At 43.2% G+C, this 26,810-nt stretch overlaps 1 protein-coding gene across 5 annotated transcripts in view; it reads left to right on the top strand.

The window, feature by feature from the left end:
* Window positions 1–25,939, top strand: part of cacna1ha (calcium channel, voltage-dependent, T type, alpha 1H subunit a) — a 147,177-nt gene extending 121,238 nt beyond the window's left edge. For 3 of the 5 annotated variants that reach the window (XM_027285433.1, XM_019262856.2, XM_019262857.2), the window contains 26 exons: window positions 147–298; window positions 842–1,027; window positions 1,121–1,238; window positions 2,568–2,723; window positions 3,509–3,596; window positions 3,732–4,015; window positions 4,643–5,002; window positions 6,009–6,112; window positions 6,401–6,524; window positions 6,632–6,700; window positions 6,828–7,012; window positions 7,194–7,320; window positions 7,795–7,920; window positions 8,424–8,513; window positions 8,955–9,168; window positions 11,646–11,797; window positions 11,970–12,079; window positions 12,554–12,687; window positions 12,954–13,024; window positions 14,293–14,371; window positions 16,784–16,905; window positions 17,825–17,983; window positions 18,086–18,226; window positions 18,327–18,495; window positions 20,156–20,313; window positions 20,408–25,939. In XM_027285433.1, the coding sequence (XP_027141234.1) occupies window positions 147–298; window positions 842–1,027; window positions 1,121–1,238; window positions 2,568–2,723; window positions 3,509–3,596; window positions 3,732–4,015; window positions 4,643–5,002; window positions 6,009–6,112; window positions 6,401–6,524; window positions 6,632–6,700; window positions 6,828–7,012; window positions 7,194–7,320; window positions 7,795–7,920; window positions 8,424–8,513; window positions 8,955–9,168; window positions 11,646–11,797; window positions 11,970–12,079; window positions 12,554–12,687; window positions 12,954–13,024; window positions 14,293–14,371; window positions 16,784–16,905; window positions 17,825–17,983; window positions 18,086–18,226; window positions 18,327–18,495; window positions 20,156–20,313; window positions 20,408–21,814 (5,085 nt within the window). In that variant the 3' untranslated portion in view covers window positions 21,815–25,939. Of the gene's footprint in view, window positions 1–146; window positions 299–841; window positions 1,028–1,120; window positions 1,239–2,567; window positions 2,724–3,508; window positions 3,597–3,731; window positions 4,016–4,642; window positions 5,003–6,008; window positions 6,113–6,400; window positions 6,525–6,631; window positions 6,701–6,827; window positions 7,013–7,193; window positions 7,321–7,794; window positions 7,921–8,423; window positions 8,514–8,954; window positions 9,169–11,645; window positions 11,798–11,969; window positions 12,080–12,553; window positions 12,688–12,953; window positions 13,025–14,292; window positions 14,372–16,783; window positions 16,906–17,824; window positions 17,984–18,085; window positions 18,227–18,326; window positions 18,496–18,932; window positions 18,990–20,155; window positions 20,314–20,407 lie in introns of those variants that run through there. The other 2 variants (XM_019262858.2, XM_019262859.2) reach the window with 2 other exon arrangements.
* Window positions 25,940–26,810: the final 871 nt, after the last annotated feature.

Here is a 26,810-nt window from a genome sequence, read left to right as displayed (position 1 = left end):
TGATAATGTCTCAGCTCAGGGCACTAAGACCAAAATGGTTTTACTACTGTGGATATTACTACTACTAGAGTGGAGATATTGTTAGATATGAACTAACTGCTTCTTTTCTTTTCTTTTCTTTTCTTTTCTTTTCTTTTCTTCCCCAGCCTGAAGAGTTGACTGATGTGTTAGAGATCAGTAACATCGTCTTCACCAGTATGTTTGTCCTGGAGATGGGCTTCATGCTGCTGGCCTTTGGCTTGTTTGGATACATCAGGAACCCATACAACATATTCGACAGCATCATTGTTATCATCAGGTAATATGAATCCATTCAGCTCGGTCTGTATTATTTAGAGTTCATCACAAAGGCTGTAAACAAACAGCTCCATGTAGATTGAAATTAAACTGACTGATAAGCTCGGATTTAGGGGCCAGCCCCCATTCTTATTCCTTTCCCAGCTTGTCAGTCATTAGGTTTTCAAGTGTCGGGTTCACTGCCGCAGCATCCATCTTTACAATAGCTCAGATTGACACAGTTGTGATGGATCGCACAGAACCAGCTCTACTTGCTGCAGCAGCAGATTTTCGATCCTGTTGGGAGTCTCGATTTGCTGTGCGGCTGTCATTTGGCTTGATAGAACTCATATTAGATCAGGGGACCTTTTTTGATATATGTGGTTACTCCACATTTACTCAGACTGAATCCCTTCAAAACAAAATGTGTGTAACATATTGTAATGTCATTTTAAAAAAATAGATTTCTGCTCATGTACGCTGTTTATTTTAGACAGAAAGACGACCTCTACGCTTTCAGTTGTCCAGCAGTATTTTAAAACAAATATGTCACTGTTGTTCTCAGTGTGTGGGAGATAATCGGTCAAGCTGACGGCGGTTTGTCAGTCCTGCGAACATTTCGTCTGCTGCGGGTTCTTAAGCTGGTTCGCTTCCTGCCTGCCCTGAGGAGACAACTGGTGGTGCTGATGAAAACCATGGACAATGTGGCCACATTCTGCATGCTGCTGATGCTTTTCATCTTCACTTTCAGGTACGCACACACACACACCGTGCAACGTATGCGTGTGCATATGAAAATGCTTCGAACGAAATGATGGTGACAGTGTTTTCTTATTTTCTACAGCATACTGGGTATGCATCTGTTTGGGTGTAAATTCAGTCTTAAGATGGAGAATGGAGACACCATCCCTGACCGCAAGAACTTTGACTCTCTACTCTGGGCCATCGTCACTGTATTCCAGGTTCGTTTTCAACCAGACCTCCAGGTTGACTCCTGCGTGCTCAGTTTCTTCTTAATCATATCTGTCTTATTCATTCTATACTGTATATTATCAGCATAGCTTACCGTTCTCCCAAATTGGGCCTGTTTGAACTTGCAGACACCTACACAGCCAAACTTTAGGCTGGCAGTGATGTGTGTATCATTTGAAAAATTGACACTGTGTCAGTGTAACTGCCATCCCGTCAAAACAAGATGCTCCTCGCTGGCTCTTCTTACAACAAAGTGAACCCTGACGTAGGCAGAAATGTATGACAGTAATAAAAATGGCAGCTGCGGTGTGTGCATTTCTGTTTCCAACAATACTCCGTGTGTGTGTGCTACTTTGCCGTCCAAAATCAAAATGTCAAATTCACCCTTGAGTGTTGTTGTGTTTATGTGTGTGTGTGTGTGTGTGTGTGTGTAAGTCATTAGTCAAAAGCTGTGAAATGAGAAATTCTGCTTATGCACACCCTCCTTTCACTATTATTTCTATTTTTTGCTCCCCTTGTGTGAGAGATATTGTTCAATCGCTCCAGAGAGATTGTCCTCTTTTCTATACCGGATGCGTCAGCAGAAAGGTAGAACACAGAAAGCAGTGGACTGTCTCACTTTGGACTGTGTGTGTGTGGAGGAGGAGGAAGAGGAGGAGGATGCTGAAAAAGCATTTCACCCAGAACTGACTGTCATGTGAAGGCGTTACACACACTATAGACTCACTGTAGTTTTTCCAGGGAGTAGCTACAATCCACATAAATCTGTGCACACATGCGTACACGCAGACAATGCGGCGAATCGCCTTCCTGCCACTGCGTTTTTTTTTACGAGTGGGCAGAGACGGAGTGAGCTTTCATGCCGCATCATGAACGCCGTCCTACTTTTAAACGCTTTCATCATTCACGTTGATTTATGCGCGCGCAAACACACACGCACGCCCCCACATACGCTTGTCAACTTACAGTAATCCCGCGTGTATGAGGTTGAGGTGGTGTGGCAGAATGGTAATAAAATTAGCTCACTGCCAGGTTTTCTAAAGCATATCGAACCAACAAGAGCTGGATTGGCTAATATTGCACCATTGCCTGCCTTCCCTTCACATCTGTGTCACATTCTCCTCATTTTCTTTCACCTCTGGGCCTTTTCCTTCCTCTCCCTCCTTGTGGACCCTCACTCTTTCTCTTGTTTTTTAAGTTATACATCACTAACCCTGACATCCCCTCCATCCTTGTCTATTTTTGCCTCCATCCATCTCTCCCCCCATCCACTCCCTCTTCATACCTAAATCTCTGCCTGTGTTTCATTCAATATATAGATTCTTACCCAGGAGGACTGGAATGTGGTGTTGTACAACGGCATGGCCTCCACCTCCCCATGGGCGGCTCTATACTTTGTCGCTCTCATGACATTTGGCAACTACGTGCTCTTCAATTTGCTTGTGGCCATCTTGGTCGAGGGCTTCCAGGCTGAGGTGAGAACAACTGTGTTTTTTTTTTTCATATTTTACTCAGTGTCTTTGATTTGAATGAGTTCTGAATGTAAATAATATAAACAAAAGAAGATGAGATGTGAGTTCTGTGGCCGTACTGCACAGAATTTGATGATTTGGTATTTCTGGGGAGCCACTCTTGATGAAGTAGTTTTGCACATTCATTGCTCTGCTGTATGCGTCTGTTCAACACTGCATATGTAATTTTCTGTGCCTTAGCCATAAAAATTAAAATAAAACAAAACTCATCTTTTGCATGTCTATTTCACTTTTATTTATAATCCTCCAACAATTAGACACAAACTCGGACAGAAAAATTGGTTTATTACAATCAGATCAGTAATGCCAGGCGAACGTTATAAAGATTAATGTCTAATTTTTAACAACATCTCTCATCCACAACTGTGTGAATGCTGCATGAGTGCCTTCTCCTACTAATTAACTCCCAACGGAGCCATCGATGGTGCGCAGGTCCGGACTCTCAATTATCAAACTGTCACATCATGCAAGGCACCACTGCTTTTTAAAGAGGATGGGAGAATGAAGATCATAACCAGTGCCTAACAAACCCACTGATGACTGTTTCAGTTCATCAATTCTTCTTCCTTATCCAACCATGTTATCGTGTGCATCCCAAGAGCGCAGCGAGCCTTCAGCCACAGAAATATCCTCTGAGCATAGTGCTGAAGTGCTAATACAGAAGCTAATACATAAAAAAAGCTTAATGTGTGTGTGTGTGTTTGTGTGTGTGTGTGTGTGTGTTGTAGGGTGATGCAAATCGGTCGGAGTCAGACGATGAGAAAAAATCGGACAACTTTGAGGAGGACGAGAAGGTGGAACAGCTCCGAGATACTGGTAGGTTAAAGAATGGAAGACCTTCAGTTCAGTTTAAGTTGTTCTGATTATTCACAACTGACTAATTACAAAATAACTGAATAAATAAATGATAATAACAATAAGGACTTCATTTCTCCTCCTCTTCCTCCACAGAGCTAAAAATGTACTCCCTGATGATGACTGCCAACGGCCACGTTGACCCTCGCGGCTCCATGGCTCCTCCTATAATCATGCGCACGGCGGCGACACCCATGCCCACTCCGAAGGGCTCTCTGGGACCCGATTCCATCCTCGGAGATGACCTCATATACAGAGAGGGGGTGTCTCAATATGTGGAGGTGGGACTGGGCTTCTCCGAGGCAGGAATCAGTCACATAGAGTCTCGCCGTGGGAGCTCCACCTCCATGGAACCCTTAGCCTATGACCAGCATTCTCTGGTATGTTATATCAAACGTGCCATGGAAAAATGATGGATTCAAATACAAAGTATGGCTATAAACGACTTGGTAGAAGCCGAGGCAGGACAAATTTCAAACAAACACAGCCAGTGGTCCCAAATCAGAAACCACAAAAAGCCTGAATATTCAGATAAGCTGCTAACAACTGCTCCAAAGGTTAAAACTTTGTTTTAGCTCCAGGCTGTGGAGTTATGATGGACTGTCCATAGCAGGGCACTTTTAGCCAGGTAGACAGTGATTTATTCCACGAGGAAATAATGGATGCCTGAAACAAAATCTGTGAATATAGGGAGCCAATAACTGGATTTGCTTAGGGGAATGGAAAAACCCTTTGAACCCAACATATCCAATAAAGGTGAGCATGTGGGCATAAAATTTGATCCAGTAGCCAACTGGCAGCTTTGAGACAGAATTATGGAAAATGCAGCAATCAATCATTGAAGTTCTTACCCATATCTTGCCCACGTTTAATTTCTCACTGGACAATGTGAAACCCCTGTGGAGACTGACACCAAAAGTTTCACGACAGAATGAACCGAGAATCCTGAAACTTCTATCAAACACACACACTCTGCTTACCCTTTTTTTAATTTCCCGTCTCTCCAGAGCCTCTCAAGTCCTGGCCGGCGCTCCCCTCTTCCTCCCCGGTCATGGGGAAGCCGTCGCTCCAGCTGGAACAGCCTGGGAAGAGCGCCGAGCCTAAAAAGGCGAGACACCAGCGGGGAGAGGGAGAGCCTGTTGTCCGGGGAGGGAGGCGAGGAGGAGGATAGTGGGGAAGACAAGGGGGAGGCTGGGGCCAACAACAGACTACGCCCGGAGCCCTTGGAGCTGCTGCAGGCGTCTACGCTCTGCCCTTCCATAATAGCGGAGTACAGCGACTGTAATGGGAGGACCCTGACCTATGACCCCACCGCGAACACTGACCCCAAGGAAGACTCCTCGCCCGAGGATGACACGGATGATGAAGTAAGTTATCATGAGTTGTAACTTAAGAGCATTTTAGCAGTTTTTGTTTGTTTTGTGTTCAAACTGCAAGGTCCATAGAGACTACCATGCTGAAATTGATTGGTTTGAGGTAGAAATTGTTTTCTCATTAGGTACACAACAACTTGTATGTGCACAATCAGCGTGTGTGTGTGTGTGTGTAGTGTAGAGTGTCCTCCGTGTCGGTTTTAAATGACCTCTGTTACGACTGTCTTGATGGATTTATTGGCTCCAAATTGAGTTTATAAAACCATGAAATCCACTAAACAAAAGGCCTCTCCCCGGACACACTTCATACAGGAAGGCCTACCAGTTTATGCATGTACAAGTGCGTGTGGGTGTGTATATGCACGTGTTCTCTGTGTCTGTGTGTGTCAATGGCAGGGATTATGGATTGCAACTTTAAGGATATCTGAGCAGCAGATTCTTCTTAGGCAGTGTACACACACACACACACACACACACACACACACTCACACCAGCGGCATTCTGCCAAGTGAGCAGCGTCTGAGAGGCTCGGACTTTAGGCTGTTTTTCTAATTAGAATCCTCAAGTACAGAAGCTGCACACCTAAGCTTTCTAATGTTTGTTTTAGGAGAAACTTTAATGAGTTTCACAACACTTTTCTACTGACCAAGTTAGGAGTCCATTTGTTCTGGTCCAGTTACCTCCATCTTTACTTATGCAAGAAGACACTTGTTTATGTGTCCCCGTAGATTTAAATGTAGGAGAGCTTGCATCAGCAACACTGAAGATTCAGATTAAACTGCTGGTTTTTTTTGTGGCTGCAGTGGCATGAAAAAGAAAAACTGACCATCTATTGAAACTGAACAGTTCTTTGTGAACATGTTTTGCTATGACTGGTCCAATGATTGCAGCTTTGGGCAAATACAATGAAAAAGTAATGATTTTTTCCGCTGTCAATAAAAATGACGATATTTTGTGAGTATCTGTCGATATGTTGATGTTTGACCTCTCACTTCTCCAGAGTTCTGTGTGCTCCTGGATCAAAAAGGAGCTCCGTAACATGAAGCCCCGCTGGTGCAAAGAGCATGAAGACTGGACTCTGTATTTGTTCTCTCCGGAGAGCCTGTGAGTCTCTCAAACACACACACACACACACACACACGCGCACACACACACACACACACACACACACACACACACACACACACACACACGTAACACAAAATGCCAATATTAATCTGTACGGTTCTAGTTTCTTTTCCTCTTCTTTATTTAATTACCATGCTTCTGCTGTCTGCTGTGTTTGTCTCTTCTGCTGCTTTCTCACCGCTAATTGTTTGGTCAATAACTTTAACCGACATTGACGTTTTATAGATGACTCTGTTGTGCGTGTGTGTGTGTGTGTGTGTTCAGGTTACGTGCTTGGTGCCAAAGTGTGATCTCTCACAAAATGTTCGACCACGTGGTTCTGGTTTTCATCTTCCTCAACTGCATCACCATCGCTCTGGAAAGACCTGAAATACAGCCTCAGAGCACTGTAAGTCATCTGTCTTTTACTCTTTACTACTACCTCATTATTGCTAACTTGTATTTTGTGTCGTTGGCTGCTTTATTATGGTGTCTTCATCTCACTCTCTCCTTTAGGAGCGAGTCTTTCTGAGTGTGTCCAACTACGTTTTCACTGTGATTTTCCTGGCAGAGATGGCCATTAAGGTAAACATCTGTTTTTTTGTTTTGGTGTAGTTTGTGGTACGTGTCGTTTAATTAAGATGAAATGCGTTTATGATGCTCTCATTTACACTCCAAGTGATTTTAATTCATCCCAAAATGCTTTCACCAGGTTGTAGCTCTCGGTTTCTGCTTTGGAAAGCAGACCTACCTCCAGTCCAGCTGGAACGTTCTGGATGGTGTGTTAGTGTTTGTGTCTCTCGTCGACATTCTGGTTTCTCTGGCCTACACTGGCGGAAACAGGATCCTGGGCATCCTCAGAGTCCTACGCCTGCTACGAACACTACGCCCACTGAGGTACAAACTGTATTTATGTGTGTGTGTGCATGTGTAGGTGTTGATAATGGTTTGTGTTGATGCATATATACTCTGTCTGTAAACACCATGCACATACAGGAAGAATCCCACCTTATTTGATATGTCTATCGCTTGTATCTGTGTCTGTAATAAACATGTTTGTCTTTGTTTGTGTTCCCAGGGTGATCAGCCGAGCCCCGGGATTGAAGCTTGTTGTGGAAACGCTCATCACCTCTCTTAGACCCATCGGGAACATTGTCCTTATCTGCTGCGCCTTCTTCATTGTCTTTGGCATCTTGGGGGTGCAGGTACTTTGCATTGACACACACACACACACATGCAAAATAGATGGAGGTCCAATGCTGACGATAATGCTTTGTCATCTGAAGACAAAGCTTTTTACCCTTTGTAGTTTAAATGTCAGTCCTGTTGAGCAGCTGCATATGTGATCTTGGCTTCAGGGGGATAGGAAGTGTCTGGAATATCCAATCGACAAAAGGCTTTTGTTCCTTATGAGTGTGAGTTTTAAAAGAATGACAATTAGGTTCAGTGTAAAAAAGGGACAACGTGGCCCTCGGGCTCAGCTTTTAGCTAAGCGCTCAGGAAAAAAAAAAAAACACTTTGATAAGAATGTGATCCATGAAACGTCCTTTTATTCCTGGCATTAATAGCCGGTTGTTGAAAAAGCTGCAAGCTCCCATGCAATTGAGATAATTTGTAAATGGCAGCCAAATAGCCCTGCAGACATCTCTTTCTCTCTTTCTGTGTGTGTGTGTGTCTAGCTGTTCAAAGGGAAGTTCTACCACTGTGAAGGTCTGGACACGAAAAACATCACCAACAAGTCTGACTGTCTGCAGGCCAACTACCGCTGGATACGGAGGAAGTACAACTTTGACAACTTGATTCAGGTGCGGGTTAATGGAGTGTGAGAAAGTGTGTTCAGCTCGACACAATCTACACAAACTACTAAATAAAAGTCACTTATTTTGTCAGGGGAGCGCTGTACATCTCAGCCTTTTTTCTTTTTTTTTACAAGAGCTCATTAGTTGTATTGTAACCTGCTGTGCAACATTGCATTGACCGTGGTAAATACATTAGCAGTGACAGGAGTGGAACGATGCAGTAGACAATGTTGTTTAACCACTGTCTCGCTTCTAAGATGATTTTGTTTCTAAAATTGCATCCGACAGAGTTGAATTGCAATCTAGTACAAACGAGTCACTTAAAGAATGTGATTATTTTCATTGATTGTCGTTGTTTTATTAAAATCCTGACCCTGACTGTGCCAATTATCAGAAGAATTGTGTTTAAAAAGGCCAGTCTTACAAATAATGTCTCATAATAATGTTTCCTTCTGCACACGAGATGGAAAATCCATGTTTTGACTTATTTCTCTGCGTCTGCTCTCCAGGCTCTGATGTCTTTGTTTGTGCTGTCCTGTAAGGACGGCTGGGTCAACATCATGTATGACGGTCTGGATGCGGTGGGAGTGGACCAACAGGTAATGATGCGAGGAATGTAACTGAGCACATTATAATGCCACTCTACAAAAATATTGTTTCGCTTGACATATTTGATCTGTAGTGCATGTTAGAAAACAGCGATCTCCATCGGGAGAGTTTTGACATCAACATGTGCAAATGCCAGCCTTAACCACGGGTTATAAGTTGTATAATTATCAAATACACTTTGGAGTGTAAAAGAGACAGAGTGGTTGTGAGCAAAAAGAAAGTGCATTTAAATGACAGCGGTGTAGTGAGAACAGGTTTTAAGCAAAAGCCAGGCTCAAATGGTTTCATAGCAGAAACTTCAAAGCTTCAAATGATGAGGCTCTCCTCAAGTCCTGGACTACCTGCGCGGTGTAATGTGCTGAAATATTGTCTTAGTCACACAGAAAGAAAAGCCGTTCAAACTCTTCTTTACCCTCCTCTTCTCCTCTCAGCCCGTAAGGAACCACAACCCCTGGATGCTGCTCTACTTCATCTCGTTCCTCCTCATCGTCAGCTTCTTCGTCCTCAACATGTTCGTCGGCGTCGTCGTGGAGAACTTCCACAAGTGCCGGCAGGATCAGGAAGAGGAGGAGGCGCGCCTGCGAGAAGAGAAGAGGCTCAAAATGATAGAGAAAAAGCGCAGGAGTAAGGAGAATGAAGGGGCTGGTCGGTAGTCTATTTTTCTGAGCACTGCCTGCTTTCAGAGCCTGAAAAAAAAGAAAAAGAGAATGACACAGAGAGAAAGAGAAAACAGGGAAATATATTCAGACTTTCACATTGGGAAAAAAAAGAGGGAGAGTTTGAAAGACTGGCTAGCTCACGCAAACAGTGATTGATCACTGACAGAAGGCGTAGGCTGCGCCAGTCTGATGCATGGAACTGCATGACTGAAGCCCTCCCCCCATTCCCCCGTCTAACACTGCATGGAAAACTCGAAACCGGGACGACCTAACCAACCTCTCAACTCTACATTGGTGTGATCCTACCTCATAATTTGTACGCTCACTCTTGAAACATCAGACCTGCCGCCACTGTAGTATAAAAATGACAAGAGCAATAATCTCAATTTCTTTCTTACAATGTTTAAATTCTATCCTCGAACACCAAATTCTGCTTTACTACCATCCCTAATGCTAAATATTTTGGTGGATTTCATTACTGTCAAAGAAATCCTTTGCCAGCGCCTCTCTGCATGTGAAGCTGATCGAGGTTGATCCTTTCATTCATGTGTCTCGAGAAATTTTGCTAGCAAAATTTTGATTGGGGAAAAAAAAAAAAACCCTTTCCCTCCGTGTGCATGTACAACCCTGAGGCGTCTCTCATCACGGGTAGAAGAAGGACATTTCCTCTTAACGCGCTTTGACGGGCAGACTCAGAAACATAGCAGACGTTTTGGCTGCTATACCTGCAAGATACTTTGGGTAACGCTGTTAGAAGATGTTAAGATGTTAAGGTGGTTAGTCGCTTGTAGAAAAGACAAGCACAGGCTGGCAGAGAAGTCAGAGAAACACACCACCTGTTGAAAGAACAAGTCAGAAAGGTCTCTTTGCAAACCATTTTGTGAGGACTTGTTCTTTTATTGTGGTAACATGTTAAGCTGAAGACAAACAAAATAAATGACCATCTATCTAAATCTACCGTAAATTGGTAGAAGCACATGGTTTCCATTAGCTATCTCAGAAACATCAAAGAGCACCATCATTTGGCAACACAACACCAAATTATATCCAACTGCCCAAAACATCAATCATAGAATGACACCAGAAGGCAGTATATGGTGTGAGTAGAGCGCCGCTCTCTTCATCTTGTGTTAGTAACACGTCTCACTGGTCTAAAACTGATAAATGTCCAGACAAATGTAATCGAATCAGCTGCCTCAGAGAAAAACTCCAAACTCCAGAGTTTGGCCGTACTATCAGTTTCAAAAAAGAAGAAAGTTTTAGACTATTGAGATTTTTTCTGATGGGTTATAAACAACTGTAGTGATGCCATTGAAGAGAAGAGCGGCTCCAGTGTGTGTTCAACATCAGTCGCGTTCTACCGCAGCTTTGAATGAATTAGGAACTTAAGTAGCGAAGCAGTATGGATGTATAGATTCTAGTCATTAATTCAAAGAGTGTCCTAGAAACATGTGATTCATTAAGAACCGCTTGTGAGAAAAATGATGCTGTTGAACGTACCCTGTGCAGCCCCTCTCAATCACATTACCCTTCACATCAAAAGCATGTAAGCATGATGTGCTTTGGAGGGTGACATAAACACACACACACAAATACAATCATCAACCGTCAAATATGGACATGTGAGTGCACAGTCTATCAAAACGTAGTTACATACTATATTCTGGGTGCTAAGCCTCTTAAAGGACGTCAGATATTACTTTCCTTTGTTTGCCTCTATTGCCTTTATTCGTTAAAATGTGCTTATTATTCAAAGGCAGTAATGTGTCTCACGCTTTCCCTCTCCCAGACTTTCTTAGTTACACCTGGTTCGCTCGCTTAGAAAAATCAAGTTATATTACGACATTTCGTGCTTGCATGTTTCATCTGAATCATGTTCAGATAAGCTGGCGTAATCATAATTTACCATACATGAAACCAGGTGACTCGGATTTCATGTTGAGGAGACGTTATAATACATATCAAAGAATTAATTATCTTAACAAGAACCGCCATCTGCCTCAACATTGAATCCATTTAAATGAAGCTAAGATTGTGAATTATGAGATGTATAACGTACAGTAGCTCGTCTGTGACTCTCATGTCCTCTCTTATTTGAACATACCACACAGGCAGTGGTGAGCACAGGCTGTCTGCAGGGCAGGGGTGATAATTTAAAAAAAAAAAAAGGGAGACCGTCACAGTGAGCGGGGTTACAGCTCATTCAGTGTGAAGAATAGTGGAATCCCATTAACATGCACGCATATCTTGGTTTAATGAAGATGTAAGAAGGGAACTTTTGCAGCCTGAGGAAAATGTTCAGTGGCCCTTCCCCTCCGATGGCCCCTGCACCTTCCTGTGCACACCACTGGACACGTGGAATATTAAAATTTCAGAGCACAGTTCCTCACAGCTGCACTCTCTCTTTCTGTCTTATGTTCGTCCCTCTTTTTGTGTGTGTGTGTGTGTGTTTGTGTGCTCCAGAGGCCAAGCAGAGGCCTTACTACGCCGACTACTCCCCACTACGTCTGTCCATCCACACACTGTGTACCAGCCACTACCTGGACCTCTTCATCACCTTCATCATCTGCATCAACGTCTTCACCATGAGCATTGAGCACTACAATCAGCCACAGGTAACGTTTCTGCACAAACACACACACAAACATTAAAGTTACCCAGAGGTACAAAGTCTCTATTTGAATTATTTACACCAGAAGTAAATATTGTTCCATGCTTTCAGAACACGTTCCGTGTTTACAATATTAAGCCCCGTGTGAGATGAAATAATTCTGTCTGTGTGTTCAGTATTTGGAGGAGGTCCTGAAGTACTGCAACTACGTGTTTACCTGCATCTTCGTCATCGAGGCCCTGCTCAAACTCGCAGCATTTGGCATACACAGGTTCTTCAAAGACAGGTAACACAGTAGAATGTGATTATGCACACGACCTAAGTCCCACCAACAGTTGAGGAAGCCTTGGTCAGTATTCTCCTTTCGTGTACTTAGATATGCTATGTGCTACCTTGTCTATGTTGGAAAAAAAAGATGTAATTGTCTGTAAGATGTAATTTTTGGTCGTGTTTTTTTAAATACCTTCAAAGTTCGGTTGTATTTTCGGCATAGAAGCACATAGCATATGTAAGTGGCAAGCGGCTTTACCTGCGTTTTTTCAGAAACCTATGGGTGACATCACAGACACAGTACTGTAAAAATTGACTGAGATTCTCTCCGAGACTTGTTCGACTGTTATTGGAAAAAGGGTCTGGACTTGGGAAGGGTCCATTGATTGTTAATCCCTTGAACAGTCGAGGTCAAGGGATTAGGTGGTGAAGTCTCATGCACTTTGTAATACTGAATAAAACACTGCACTGTGTTTCTTCGTGTGTTCAGGTGGAATCAGCTGGATATAGCTATAGTGGCGCTGTCCATCATGGGCATCACCTTGGAGGAGCTGAAAATGAGCGCAGCACTGCCCATAAATCCTACCATCATCCGAATCATGAGAGTACTCAGAATAGCACGAGGTAACAGCACGCACACTTCAGACAGACACATGATACACTGTCTGTTATTTATAACGTGAAGAACTTTAAACTTTCAAGTTTTTTATTGCATTGTTCTTGTAAATTCAGCATTAAAAGTATTACGGCACAGATGCTGGCTTCTAGAAATAACCACGGTACAAATCTCAGTGCGTCCTTGCGCCTCTGTAAGTTCTGCAGCAAACGGGGCCAACTGAAAACGGCAACAACAACAGGCAGGTAAACACGGCTCCTCTGTCTCTCTGCAGTGCTCAAACTTCTGAAGATGGCCACGGGGATGAGAGCTCTGCTGGATACGGTTATGCAAGCGCTGCCACAGGTAAACACAGACGGTCTGCTGTCTCAAAACACCACACAGTGATTTTATTTTTTGTTTTATTTATGAATATAGGGTAAATATGGAGCTTCAGACAGCTCTCTGAAAGATTTATGCTCGTTGATGAATATTTAACGAGTCATGTCCGTCCACATTAAAGAATATGTTCTGACCCTAAAATATCTCATTTTGTACGTTCCCTCTCCTGCCTGTCTGTGCGTGATTCTTTTACCAAATATGTTTGACAATAAATTCCACACACATCACACAGGGCGGCATTTGTTGCTATCACAAAAAACACAAAAGGAACAAAACCCCATTATTGAGCAACTATTAAAAAATAATTGACCGCTCTCAACAGCCGTAATGTCGTAATGATCTGTTTTGTTACTAATGTGCTCCGACGTGTGGTGCAGCTGAGGACAGGGAGGCTTCAAAGAAATCAGTTAAATTAGAGATTCATACAGCGACCTTCATCGCTGCACTGCATCTTAAAGAGTTAGACTGTACAGCCGACTTCCATCTGCTTTTTTTCTACCCAGCCAAAGTATATCCACGGATGTTGTGGGAGTATCTCAGGCCTCTCTCCTGCTACCTGCCGCATTTCTCCGAGGCAAAGAGCAGCTGCACCAAAGACTAAGATGCACATACAGCGACAGACTCCATTGTTCTGCTGTTTTTCTAAATGTCAGGAGTACACATATAACCATCAGGGGCGCGGAGTGCACAAGAACAGATTTCAAGCACTGGAATAGAAGACAACATGCTGGGAACTTTCTGACAGTGTGATGCAGGTGTTAGTTGTAAAGTTCACAGGGTCTGTGCTGAAGCCATTCATGATGACTTTTTTTTTTTTATAGCACTCCGGGTTCACCTGCAGATCTCTCAGCATACTGCGTAGAAAGCTGTAGCCGATAACTGAGATTTTGATGGGAAATACCAAAGCTTTCAGTCATTTCCTACAGGCAAAACACAGAGAGCATAAATAAAAGCAACGTCCTGCAGGCAGCTGACTAATTTACACAACAGCTCTGCTGTGTATAACTTATACTTTAAGTTAAATATAACTTGTATAACACGGTTGTATTGGGTCTGGTTTTTAATACGTCAGCCTGGTATCTCATAAAGCAAAAAATATGCTCTTTCCATGTATAATGCATGGCTAAGTTAGTGTGAGATGGAATAAATACAATACATCTATAATATGTACTATACCCTGCAGCTTTAAACAAGCAATATTTACACTGTAGTGTTTGGTGTGTCGCTTCCAGGTGGGAAATCTTGGTCTCCTCTTCATGCTGCTCTTCTTCATCTATGCTGCGCTGGGAGTGGAGCTCTTTGGCAAACTGGGTCAGTCACACTATGGGCACGCACATACACACACACACACACACACACATGTACCCTGGTCGACAATCTTCAGCAGAAAAGAGGTTTTTGAATCCAATCAATTACTACAACAGTCACGACTTACAGCGAATTTCCCTGCCTGAGCCGTCTGCTCTGAATCCTCACTCTGTCTGTGTGTGTCTCCACCGCTCGTATATCAGAGGCCTGTTTCCAACAAGAAGAGATCACATTTGCATGATCACATTTATTTACATGCTTCCTTCCTCAATAGGCCCGCTCCATCCAACTCGTTTTCTCTGAGAGCGCAGCAATGTGTTCGGGAAGAGGATTAGCAAAATAAAATAAAAATAAAAAAAGAAGAAGAAAGGCATCTCGGGGGGACAATATGAAAACAACTTTGTGATAAAGAGGTTCCTTTTCTGTGAGATGTTATTATTCTTCCACTCGACTCGTTGGGAAAACGAATGGATGTCTGTTTTACAGTTTTTTAAAGTAAAAATCTGTCTCCATTTTGTGCTATGATTTATTTTATTTTTTTTTGCTTTTGTCAAGCTGCTGACAAAAGATTTGGGACATGCTGAATGCCTTTTCTTTTTTCCTGCTGGTGCCTCAATTTAAATTCTCATTTAAAACTCACAAAGCTGGAGGAAGCAATTCATATTGTGGTACAGGCTTGTAGAGAAGTTTGATGAAGAACATTGCAGCTTAGTGAGGATCAGGAAACATTACTGTTACTTAAGATCCCCAGTCATGTTAATGACTCGTTTGCCACGTTTTCACTACATGATGCGGCTCGGCTTAACTCTACTCGCTTTTTTAAAGTATTCCGCTATTAAAGGTTGTGGATAGCACCTGATACATGGTCCGTCTTTGCGTGGAAACACTGTAGACACTGATTCATCAACTACAATTATCACTTATGTGACACTGTGACTGCAAATTCAGTCAGATTTTTCTGTTCGTTCGCCTGTGGAAGTAGATGTTCTCCATTGTTCCTTGGAGTTTATGTTGCATTTAAGTTTCAGTTTCACCTGCCGTCATTTTGGCCATCAGCTAAATAATCACACTTATATCTAAGGGGTACAAGATGCATGCAAGAAGATGATGGGGAAGACGTTGGAATAGTATCCTCAAATCAAAAGCCAAAAGTGTGTTGGGCCAAGCCGTGCCATGCCGTAGGAATGCGACAATATTGTGCTGAATCAATTTCTTCCCCAGTCACAAATGAAGATTGCGGTATGCACATTGTGGACGTTAAACAACATTTCAAACACGCATCTTTCCTGATTGTAATGCTGTGTATTTCACACGAAAGGTTTTCATTAAGTGATCTTCACTTTTTTTTTCTATTATGTGTAAGCTGACAAAGAATACAAAGCAAGCTTTTTGGGGATTGGTGTGGGTGCGCACTCCACACAGTGTTGTGAAAATAACTGTCCACCAATTACTAGCTTAAATGAAATCGTTCTTCCCTCAGAAAGGAACAAAGACTTTGTAAGATCTGATCTTTGTTTGGGAGACCGAAGACATAAGTGATACTGCACCGTGGCACTCTGGGAGTCTGAACTCTGCGACTGGGGCATCTGCAGAAGGCTAAGCAGATAAGAGGAAGGTCATTAGCCAGGGAAATATGAAAGGCGGGGGCTGGTTTAAATGATAATAGTCACATCTTTGGATTCAAGCTGAGCATAGATGACATTGAATGTGTTTTAGTTTGAATCTAAATCAAATCACCCATCTCCCAAAGCTAATGTCCATGACTCAGACTCGGGGAGTAGACGTTATTTTACTGGAGACACACATTGAAATACCTAATCACACTGGCTTCATTGTACTCTATAAAATCTATGCTATTATTATTGTTTCTCCTCTTTTCATGCAAGACTGAAGTGCATGAAAAGAGGCTTTATGAGTAAAGTTTGATCCCATTTATTATTCTGGAAAGTTATTCCATTTATTCAGCTCCTGAGCTACACACTCATTGTGAAAACATCTCATTTTTTCTGCTGCTGGTTGATCCTTAGAATAAAAAAAAAAAAAACAAGCTGCATAATCCTCCGAGGACTTTCTCTCTAGCTTCCTGCTAATGTGACCGGGGCTTGGAAAACAAATAAGGGTATCTTCTGGTTGCTGTTATGATTCTGTTAACAGGCTCCTGAGGGCTTTTTCCATCAAATTGACCCCGAGATTGATAGAGACTTTGTCTGTTTAGAATCTCCTCTGCTCTGTCAGGTCCGTGGAGACGCTTGCTTAGCAGCTGTTGGCTGCACACTGCTTTCACCGACTTTCTGACACTTATATGATCATTTATACACACTTTCACCCCTTATTATTGCTTTTGTTTCCAGCCACCATGTCTATAGTGTAATGTAATGTTAGTTAATGTCAGTCTATGTTTGTGTGTTAACTTAGACTGCAATGACAACAACCCATGTGAGGGTCTGAGTCGTCACGCAACCTTCAAGAACTTTGGGATGGCCTTCCTCACACTGTTTCGAGTGTCGACCGGAGACAACTGGAATGGGATTATGAAAGTATGAACACACACACACCTACACATACCTACACCTACACATACCTACACATACACACACATAAATGATGCCTATATTATCTCATAACCACAGACGGAGCAATGACCTCTAAAACCAATTATGAAATAATGAAGTGGCTTAGAGCTGAGCAACGCTTTCACGTCTTGACCTTTACTCATTTAAAAATTGTAATGTATTATATAATCATCCTTAGATAGTTCATTTATTCTCATTAAAATAATATTCTTAAACATTTTATAATTATTCCTTATTGTCTTAGGCGAGACAAACACATAGAGGAATTATTGGAAAGAATGACCCAGTGGGAGTGATACTGGGTAACAGAAGTATAATTTGGGAGGAGTGGTGGATGGTGAGGGTTGTCAGAGTTTTATTTATTTCAAGGCACATTGTTTTACAGAAATGTCCTTATTTCCCCTTGTTACGTAAACTTTCTGTCCAAACTTTCTGTGAGTTGAGATCTTTCAAGTTTAAAAATTCATATTTTCCAAATGTTGTTTTGTCATCACTTACATTTAGCAAGCTGCAGATGCCCCACATCGGAGTAGCTGTTCAGTTATTGTTAGATCAGCTCTACACATGCTGACCTGCACTGCATAAAGTGGAGTGTTACATCAGCTACAATTTCAACACATGCGCCGCTGCCCTACATCATTCCCGCTGTCCTTGTTTCTCCTCAAATTCAAATATAGAGCTTTTTAAAGGTCCCGATGTGTCTCTGTATCATATAACCACGCTTTCTAAACAGTTCTGATTCCGAAGCTTTTGTAACATCTCTGGAGTATTTGACTGACAGTTGTTCAACTGAGCATATCCACCTGTAATAACTGGTGATGTGTGAGTCTGTTCCCTTTCTCTCTCCGCTCTAACTCCTGAATCTTTCTCTGTGTCTTTTAAGGACACGTTAAGAGATTGTCAACCAGAGGACCAGCACTGTCTCACCTACCTGCCTTTGGTCTCTCCAATTTACTTTGTCACCTTTGTGCTCATGGCCCAGTTTGTGCTGGTCAATGTGGTAGTGGCCGTTCTGATGAAACATCTAGAGGAAAGCAACAAGGTACACTAACTACAAAGGCTCATACTGTGTAGATCCACATGTTTTGGTTACTGTCTTATTATAGTTTTGCCGTTCACTGTAAAATACGTGTTTCTTTTGCAGGAGGCTAAAGAGGATGCAGAGATGGATGCAGAGATCGCCTTGGAAATGGCTATGGAGAGGCAACGCAAATTAAGCACAACCTCCAGCAACAGTTCTGTGGGAGGGACCTATGTCGGGCCATGTCCACATTCACCTGGACAGGTAGAAAGGACATAGCTTTACTTATCAGTCAGTCAAACTTGACTAACAGTGTAAACAGAGTCAGTGCTAGGAGCTGTGTGGTCTCTGTCTCCCCCTGTAGGAGGAAGAGGTGCAGTACGGCGACCAGGACCTGCTGTCTCCAAGAAAGATGTCTGTATCCAGGATGCACTCTCTGCCTAACGACAGCTACATGTTCCGTCCTGTACGGCCTGCCAGCGCCCCCTACCCTTTGGAGGAGGTAGTTCACAGTCCCCATCACCAGCATTCAGGTAATTTGTCTGCTCTGCATTTAAATATTAGACATGAGCTCAGCATGGAGGTTTGGTGCTCTTATCTAATGATGTTAACAGACACAGTTGCTAATCTTTTTTCAATAAACTTCACACGGACTAAGATTATTCCACCATGCATGCATCAGATTTAACTATCTAGTAGTCTAGTGAAATGTTCACTGATCTCACTGCTGCTGGGAAGCTGAAGGAGTTCGAGTCATTTCTTGTATCCTTTACTGCATCGTTAACTAACCTTATACTGATTAGTTTAGCTTGTTCTTTTGTCTTCATGATGTCGTTTTTTTCTAAAACACTTTTACGAAATAGCAGTTAGACGCCGGCAAGGTCAGAACAAGACACAGGACAACTTAACGGCAGGATAAACTTTGTGAGAAAACTATTCTAAGCACTGACAAGCACTGTTTTATCTGCAGTCAGATTCTAATGGCATGTTGTGGCCAGGCTGTGGACAGGCCCAGCTCTGTCCCAAGGTACTGACTGTAGTGGATGAGCTGATACATGTGAACCTCCGCAACCTTCACACAGGCTCATCTGCTCAGCTGTGGAATGGCTGAATACTCAATGAGAATGACGGTTAACTTAATGGCCAAGCTGCAAAGTCGGAAAAAACTGTAAACATAAAAACAAATCTATCATCATCATCACGGCTGTGGTGCTTTCTCTATTCTTTGCTTCTGTCGATGTAAAATGGCTTTACAGCTTGGCCTGAAAGTACCGACTGAAAATGAACTCTAACTCCGACTTTGCTGCGATGTTTTTAACCCTTTCTGCTGCGATCACGTCTGAACTCACAGGTGGACTGGACCTGTGTGTGCAGAATGCCTAAGACCCTGGTTACACTTATCTCACAGCAGTAATCCAGCACAGATTGAACTTTCGATGCAGTTGCACTCACACTTGTATGAGTTCAGACTTCATGATCCACTTAAGTGGCCCTGATGTTATCGGGCTCTCTCTCTGGTAGGACTAGTCACATGGAACTGTTAACGTAACCAGGATCTAATGCAGAATCTTCTATTATACGACTCTATCCCTGACCATCAGCTCGGTGCTGCCACTTTCCTGATAATGTTTCTGTTTTGATGAGAAGCCTACTACTGTACATGTGCTCATTTTCTTATTCATTTGAACATTTTATTTTGATAGGAAATTTGAAGCAATTGTAAATAAATTTAAATAAATTCTCCCAAATCCAAATATTCTATCAAAATAAAGTGTTAGTGATTTTGCATTGCTCAAATATAATGAGCCCAGAGTGATAGGAAATAGTGAGTATGATATGTATGCCTAAATATGCATGTCTTTTCTGGGGAAAATGCATGTGTTTGCATTAGAGATATTCCGATACAACCGATACTCCAATACAACTACAATATATGCACATGAGCTGCCCTAATCTGACTCTGATTGGCTAGATCTTGTTGCCTTTCTTGGTTTGTGTCAGATCCATAGGCATCATCAGGGAAAGCCGCAGTCAGAGTAAGGTAACCCCTGCAGGGTTGGTGCATAGACTCACTTGCTTGCCCCTGTATTGTATTTCTGATACCGGTATCGGAACAACTCTAGTCTTGCATTGAGAGTTTGTACATGTGATTGTGTCACGCGTGATTCAAACGCTTCACGTTTGTCCGTTCAGGCTCAGTGACGTCGGTCCACTCCCAGCCATGTGACAGTCGCACGCTGCTGCAGGTTCCAGACATTTCCCCGGTTCATCCCCGATCACCTCCCACCCTCACTCTGCCCCGCATCGCCCCTCCAACACCGAGCCCCTCTCCACGGGCCCTGCGCAGACAGGTGAGAGACCCCGATTCAGCTGCCTGCATGCTTACATTACAATTTTAATTCAGATTTATTCATGAAAAGTGTACGCTGTGTTTTTATGTTGCAGGTGGCAGTTAAACTGGATTCAGTGGAGTCCCAGGGTTGTGAGCAACAGAAGAGGCCCAACCCCATCCATCTGCCTCCTCCCTCCCCTTCTCCTCTCTCTCCTCATACCTCCTCACCGTCTCCCCTGCCGCCTCCTCCTCCCTCCTCGCCCTCAGCCCTCTCTCTCCCACCCTGCTCCCCCACCGCCTTCCCACTCCCACCACCGTCTCCTTTGCCCTCTCTACTGTCATCCCACTCTCCCCTCCCTCCTCCGCCATCCTCTCCCTCGCTTCTCCTTCCACCGCCTCCCTCCCCGCGTCTCCCCCTGCGCCCTCCCAGTCTCCGGAGACCCAGACCGCCCTCTGCTGCGTCCTTCTGCGACCCCGCGGACGAGGAGGTGTATCACATCACCAGCTCTGCCTGCCACAGGTGGAGAGACGAGGAGGGAGGAGGGCAGGAGTGCAGGGGGAAGGCCGGCCGCAGCCACTCCCTCTCCCCCTACTGCACCCCGCTCTCTCTGGACTCCACCTCCTCCCCTCTTCCTCCGCTGCCGCCTTCCTCCTCGAGGAGCGCGCTCAGTCTGCTTGGGGTCGGATTGAAGGAGCGTGACTTCAGAAAGGGTTTAAGCATCGACAACCAGGGCTTCCTGGACAAGCCGCCATCGTTGTCTGCTAGTTACTCTGACGACCAGCGGCGCCATTCTATCGAGGTCTGTCTCCCACAGGCTGTCACCAGTGACGACCCACACTTCACACGTGAAGCCCACCGCTCAGAAAAAGGTGGTCAGGCATTTCCTGTGAGGGTGCAGTCATTCGGAGGCGGGCACAGAAAGAAGAAGATGAGTCCACCTTGTATATCCATCCACCCGCCCTCAGAGAGGGAACACCCTGAAATTGCCTCACCCCCAAAGCTGGCCGATTGCAGTATGATGCTGAGACGCAGGACACCGTCCTATGACTTGACCCCACACACACAGCCGAACACCCAAGACGTCTCGGCGGAGTCACACATGCGCGCACAAATGCACTCCCCGATGCACACCGTGCTCACACCCATCCACGTACCTCTGCAAGCACACTCGCCGACACACACCCAGGCGTACACCCCACCGCACGCGTCCACACCCACACCCCCACACATCCCGATCAGCCCAAACATCTTCATCCAGCCCCACGCGCCTCTCCTCCCCAACACAATGCCTTTCTCTCAGACACACTCCCGCTCCCCCACCGCCGCGAGGCACTCCCCTCTCACAGGGGAATACATCCCCCTGCCCCAGTTCACCTTCGACCAACCACAGTCCAGATACATGAGCGGCCTGTCTGCCGGCCTATCAGACGCTGATTCAGCCACATGCTCTTCCCCTTTCGACAACAGACTGGGAAGCGGTGCGGGGTTCAGTGCAAAGAATAGGAGGACCGCCCAATGAACATCGAGCATTGCCTTCAGGAAGTGAATTAATTGGTCCAAAATCTCTGAAGTTGGAGTCGAGGGGCCTTGGCTGACCTCAGCAGAGATTGGTGCTGGGGAGAAAATGAGAGAAAGGAAGTTTACTGGGAGAGAGATTTTTTTTTTTGTTTGTTTTGATTTTGTTAAGCTGAATACTGAAAAGACATTAATTATTCTTTCCAGAGAGACGCTGGTACAGTCCCGTCCTAGAGGAACAGACATTGGATCCATTTTCCTAATCCCAGCTTGAAGGACAGCAGATCCACTGAGGCTGTACCAGTCAAACAGTACCCACTGTACATGGTGTGCTTAGGACTTAAACTGACAACACACACCAGGACTAAAGCCACCTAACTCCGTAGCCAAAGTTTTTTTGACACGCTGTCCCCACCCACGCGAGCCAATCAGGAAGCAGCGTCTGGCTGATGACCTCTGACCCTTTTACAGGAAGCGGTTTGTGAAATGCGAGCGTGGGGGGAATTGTGGGATATGCAACTTCAGGTTTTCTACAGAAGTTCTGCTTGCCCCTCCTCTGCTCCTCGATCACATTGATCCGAGCAGAAGTGTGTGTGTGAGTGAGCGTGTCTGCGTTTTTTCCTATGTGCGAGTATTGTCAAATCTGTTGTCATGGAAGTTGGCCATGTTATTCTTACGCCTGCAGCGTCAGAGAGGGGGAGCAGGGCAGAGCTGTAGTGTACGTTTATCTGTGTATCTGTGCAGTGTAAATAAAGGAAAATACTGTATTTGGTGAGATTAAAAATAGCTCTATCCATATGCACATATTTTTATAGAGATCTAAAATGTTTTTTGCACACAAAATTTGAATTTCAAGTTGCTTGTTTTTTCCTCTGTTGTCCTCTTGTGAATGTATGTTTCTTTTGAAAAACGGAGAGAGCGGGCGAAGGAGACCGGCCCTCCTCTCAAACAGGCTAGCTGAGATTGAGGAGCGGGATTTTATTTTTCTATTTTGAAAAGGAGAAAGACGAGAACAGGGGTGTGACGTGTTTCTGTAGCTTTGTCTCAGATTTCTATGTATTTGATGTCTATAATAACAGTCCTAAGAAGTGGGCTCAGTGATGCAAGCCAAAAAAAATAATAATTTTTAAGGTGTTTTTCCCACACCTGCAGAGAGTGCAGTTTATGATTTTGTGTAAACCTGTTGAGACTACTGGCTAAACCTGTGTGATGTCTCGCCGCAAATTCAGATCTAGATCTAAAATCTACTGCACCTCAATTTATTTGTCTGGATAATCATAAAATAACAACTTTCAAACAGCTAAATATACAGTATGAACAAAATCCAGTATTAACTACAACCTGCCATCACTGAGCCCGTCTTCTACAGCTGTTCAAGCTGGATCAGCTCTGACACCACTTCGTGTTCTGTACATCTAAAGACAACCAAACTAACTAACTTACTAAATATGTGTAGCCAGAGTGCAATAATAATATATACTTGTGAAAAAAAAATATAGTAACATCTACACCGCATAAAACAACCACATTCTTGTGTTCGTACATACTGTAGAACTTCTATATATGATATAAACCCATTTTTATATGATGATCGAGAGTATTTCTATTGCTAGTGTTTATGGTACTATAGGTACTTGCCCCCTGCATGTGGCTGTGGTGGCATGGGTGTGGCTGGAAGCAGGTAGTGTAGATTTCTCTAAGAGCTCAGGCCCACCCTCTAGTGTTACTGTAAGCCTGAAGAGTGACATGCATCTCTGCTGAGGACTTAATAACCCATTTACCGCTCCTCAATTTTATTTTAAGCCCACCACACATTATAAAACAAGTGATCACTTCTGTTAAATGAAGCATTCATCTTCCATAGGCTGAATGTTTTCTTACCAAGCCATACCTTTTATTCCGACACAGCACAATATGTATTTTATTCTGCCTTGTGCACAGTCCGGTTTGGAGCAGGTACACGTGAAGCATGCTTGTCAAGCTACTACTGATTCTCCCTTTTAAAAGGCAGCTGGCTGGGACGGCGTCTTTATTTATTTTATTTTATTTTTTCCGATCAGCATGTCAAATGCACAACTCCTCAGTAATATGAGTGAAAACCAAAGTGCTTTAATGCTGTACCATTATCACCACAGAACCAGTACTTCTTACTTGCAATGGAAAATTGGATCTACCTTGACGGGTATTGTCGACCAAATTTGATTTAGTATTTGTCATTGATTCACTGGGTGACAAAGGGTCTCTGGAGGTCGGTGAAAATAGTATTAAATACTGTTAATTTAATAGTATTAAACCAGTTCGGCAACAAGTAAAGCCTTGGATTTTATTAATATGTGGGCATTAAAGAATAATATTGTTTTTGTAAATTTTTACAGATACAAAGTTGGCCTTACATCAAACTATGACTAGCTGTAAGAGAGTGCCGATACCTGCAGAAACCCTTTTTAAACATGTTAGTGGTGGAAAGAAGAAGGTGCAGATTATCATCAGATTATCATTTTCCTTCAGTGCTCTCATCATCTTTACGTCTCCCGAGCAGTATGCATGTAGGGGGCAAAATTGTGAGATAAAACATGAAAGAGGAAAAAAAAAAACAATAATAAACTTGTCTGTTAGCTTCATTTTTGCCACAGGTCAACACATGTGACCTTTGCGTGCTACAGCGCCGCCCTGTGATTGGTTGTCATCATTAGGTATTAGAAGTCCAGGTGACGATGAGGCAAAAATAACTAAGACAAAGTCGGATACGGAATGAAAAGCTCGAAATCACAGTTTGAAAAATGTTGCTGCTGATGAACGCAGCTTCTTGGCTTGTTCATCTTTTTCTCTTAAAGCACTCTTCTTCCAGTTCTGACATGCAGAAGCACATCTGATGTTGGATGTTGTCCTCCCTCCTGTACATGGCACAGTTGGTCGTCCCCCCTGGTTTAAAATAATTTTGATACAGTACGTGCTCGAACACACTGTTATTGTGCAACTGCTTTGTCCTGTTTTACATGTCCTCTTCCTGCACAGATTGTCAGCAACGGGAGGTTTTAAGTTGTCTGAAGACAGCCTCTTTCTGTCTCACTCTTATTTGACTCAGTGCAGACGACCCCGATCTACAACATATTGCCATATTAATCGACACAGTTTGGTAGAGTGACTGCATAATTGTTCTTACGATTTACAGATCTTTGGATCTCAGTATTTAAATCCTGTTTTTGAGGAAACAGTTTTGACTATTGCATGTACTGATTTAAGAAAAAAAAAAAGCTTTTGGGAAAGAATCCTCTGGATGTTTTAGAGATTTTGATATTTACATTTTCAGATGTTTCCATTTGTAGATTGACTACCTAATTGCACTGGGCTTTGATTAATTGGTATCTGATAAAATACTGATTAAATGACCCTATTCTTTATTGTCCAATGCAATACTGGGTGGTTATTTACTGTATGAGGACAGAGCTCCTCTTTATACAGTTTTATAGAGAGAAATGGAAACCTAGTTGGTTCTATTTTGTTCAGAACCAATGTTATTTAATGTTGAGGTGAACCTTTTTTCACTTTTCCTCCTGATACTCTAAACATGGTAGAACTCTGGTATCGGTGAAACTAATTAACTGATGTATATTTTATGTAGGAGTAGCCTCAGCCCTGATGCTCTTTGACAGACAGGTGAAGATAGTTGGGTTTTCTCGTTTGATGCTGAGCTGGTCTGGCCTTTCGCAGTGAAGCCGATCACGCTCCTCAAGTGGCGACGCAACACCACCGAGACTCCAGGAAGTTCAAACTGTGACAGAACTCGACTTTGATGAATCAGAAGCCTTGTGTTTTTCTTTCTTACTTTCTTTCTTTTAACCCTTCGGTAATTGACCCAGGCACCCCCCACCCCCGAACCCCCCAAGCCTTACAAGGAGGGTAGGAGGTGTGTTCTGTCTGTCAGAGGAGAGCCAACGTGTCTGCAATAATAAGCCCTCCATTATTCCCTGTAACAGAGGGAGAAGGGAGGGGACAGGGGAGGTGTTTAAAGGCTCGACACACAGTCGGACTCTCTACATTGTATCGTTGCTGATTATTGTGTGATGACCAACCGTTGTCCTGAAGGATGTTTCCCTGTCAATTAAAAAATACAAGATTTTTTTTTATTCCTGACACATGTTGTCTGTCTCCTTTCTTTCTTCTGGCTTTCTTATGCTCATTACGTTCATTTTTTCATTTCTGATTTATTCCTACTGAAGTCTGACTGTCCATATAGCCACCAGTTTAAAGTTATTGCAGATATACTCTCAGTATATATTTGCATATATGAAACTTAGAAACTATGACATTATCACATGGATTGTCCACCAGAGAACACAATGCCATCTATATAAAGAAAAAGATGAAGATGTAGTTCTTTAAACTATCAGATATCAAAAACCCACAATCTGTTTGGTTAGTATAAAACACCAATAATATACAGATGTGAGTGTGTCCGAACCACATCGTATTTTTCATATATCCATTTTGTCTGGATCTCTTTTTAGACGACAAAATCTGAAAGGTGGTGGTCACAAAGTTGTTCTTGTCGTACGAGACATACTGGGGTGTTTGTATTAGGCTTCACTTCAAGGTCATACACAAGATCCACAGAGGGGTTTCAACTATTTCATGACAAAATGCACCAGGATGGAGACTGATGGGTAAGAACACTTCTGATGTTGTGAATAAAAGGAGGAATGATCTAAAGGATTAAACTCATTCTTTTGGGATATATGATTTGTTATACAGTTTTTGTCTTACTGTAAAGTAACACATATGACTTTTGTTTACCGGTAAACAAAAAAGTGAATAAAGCATTAAACACTGGTTCCTCTGGGCTTCAGCTCTTCTGAGGTGAACTAACAGCTTGTGGGAAAGTGTGTTGTGGCTCCGATGAGTCCACTTTTCAAATTGTTTTTGGAAATCATGGGCGTCGTGTCCTCCAGGCAAAATGAATGTTTCACAAAGAGTCCCAGGTTTTTTGTAATTGGCGTTGT

This window comes from Larimichthys crocea, chromosome XII (genome assembly GCF_000972845.2).
Source record: "Larimichthys crocea isolate SSNF chromosome XII, L_crocea_2.0, whole genome shotgun sequence".
Taxonomy (NCBI): Eukaryota; Metazoa; Chordata; class Actinopteri; family Sciaenidae; genus Larimichthys; species Larimichthys crocea.
Note: the sequence above shows the minus strand (reverse complement) of the source record. Positions and strands in the feature narration are given on the sequence as shown.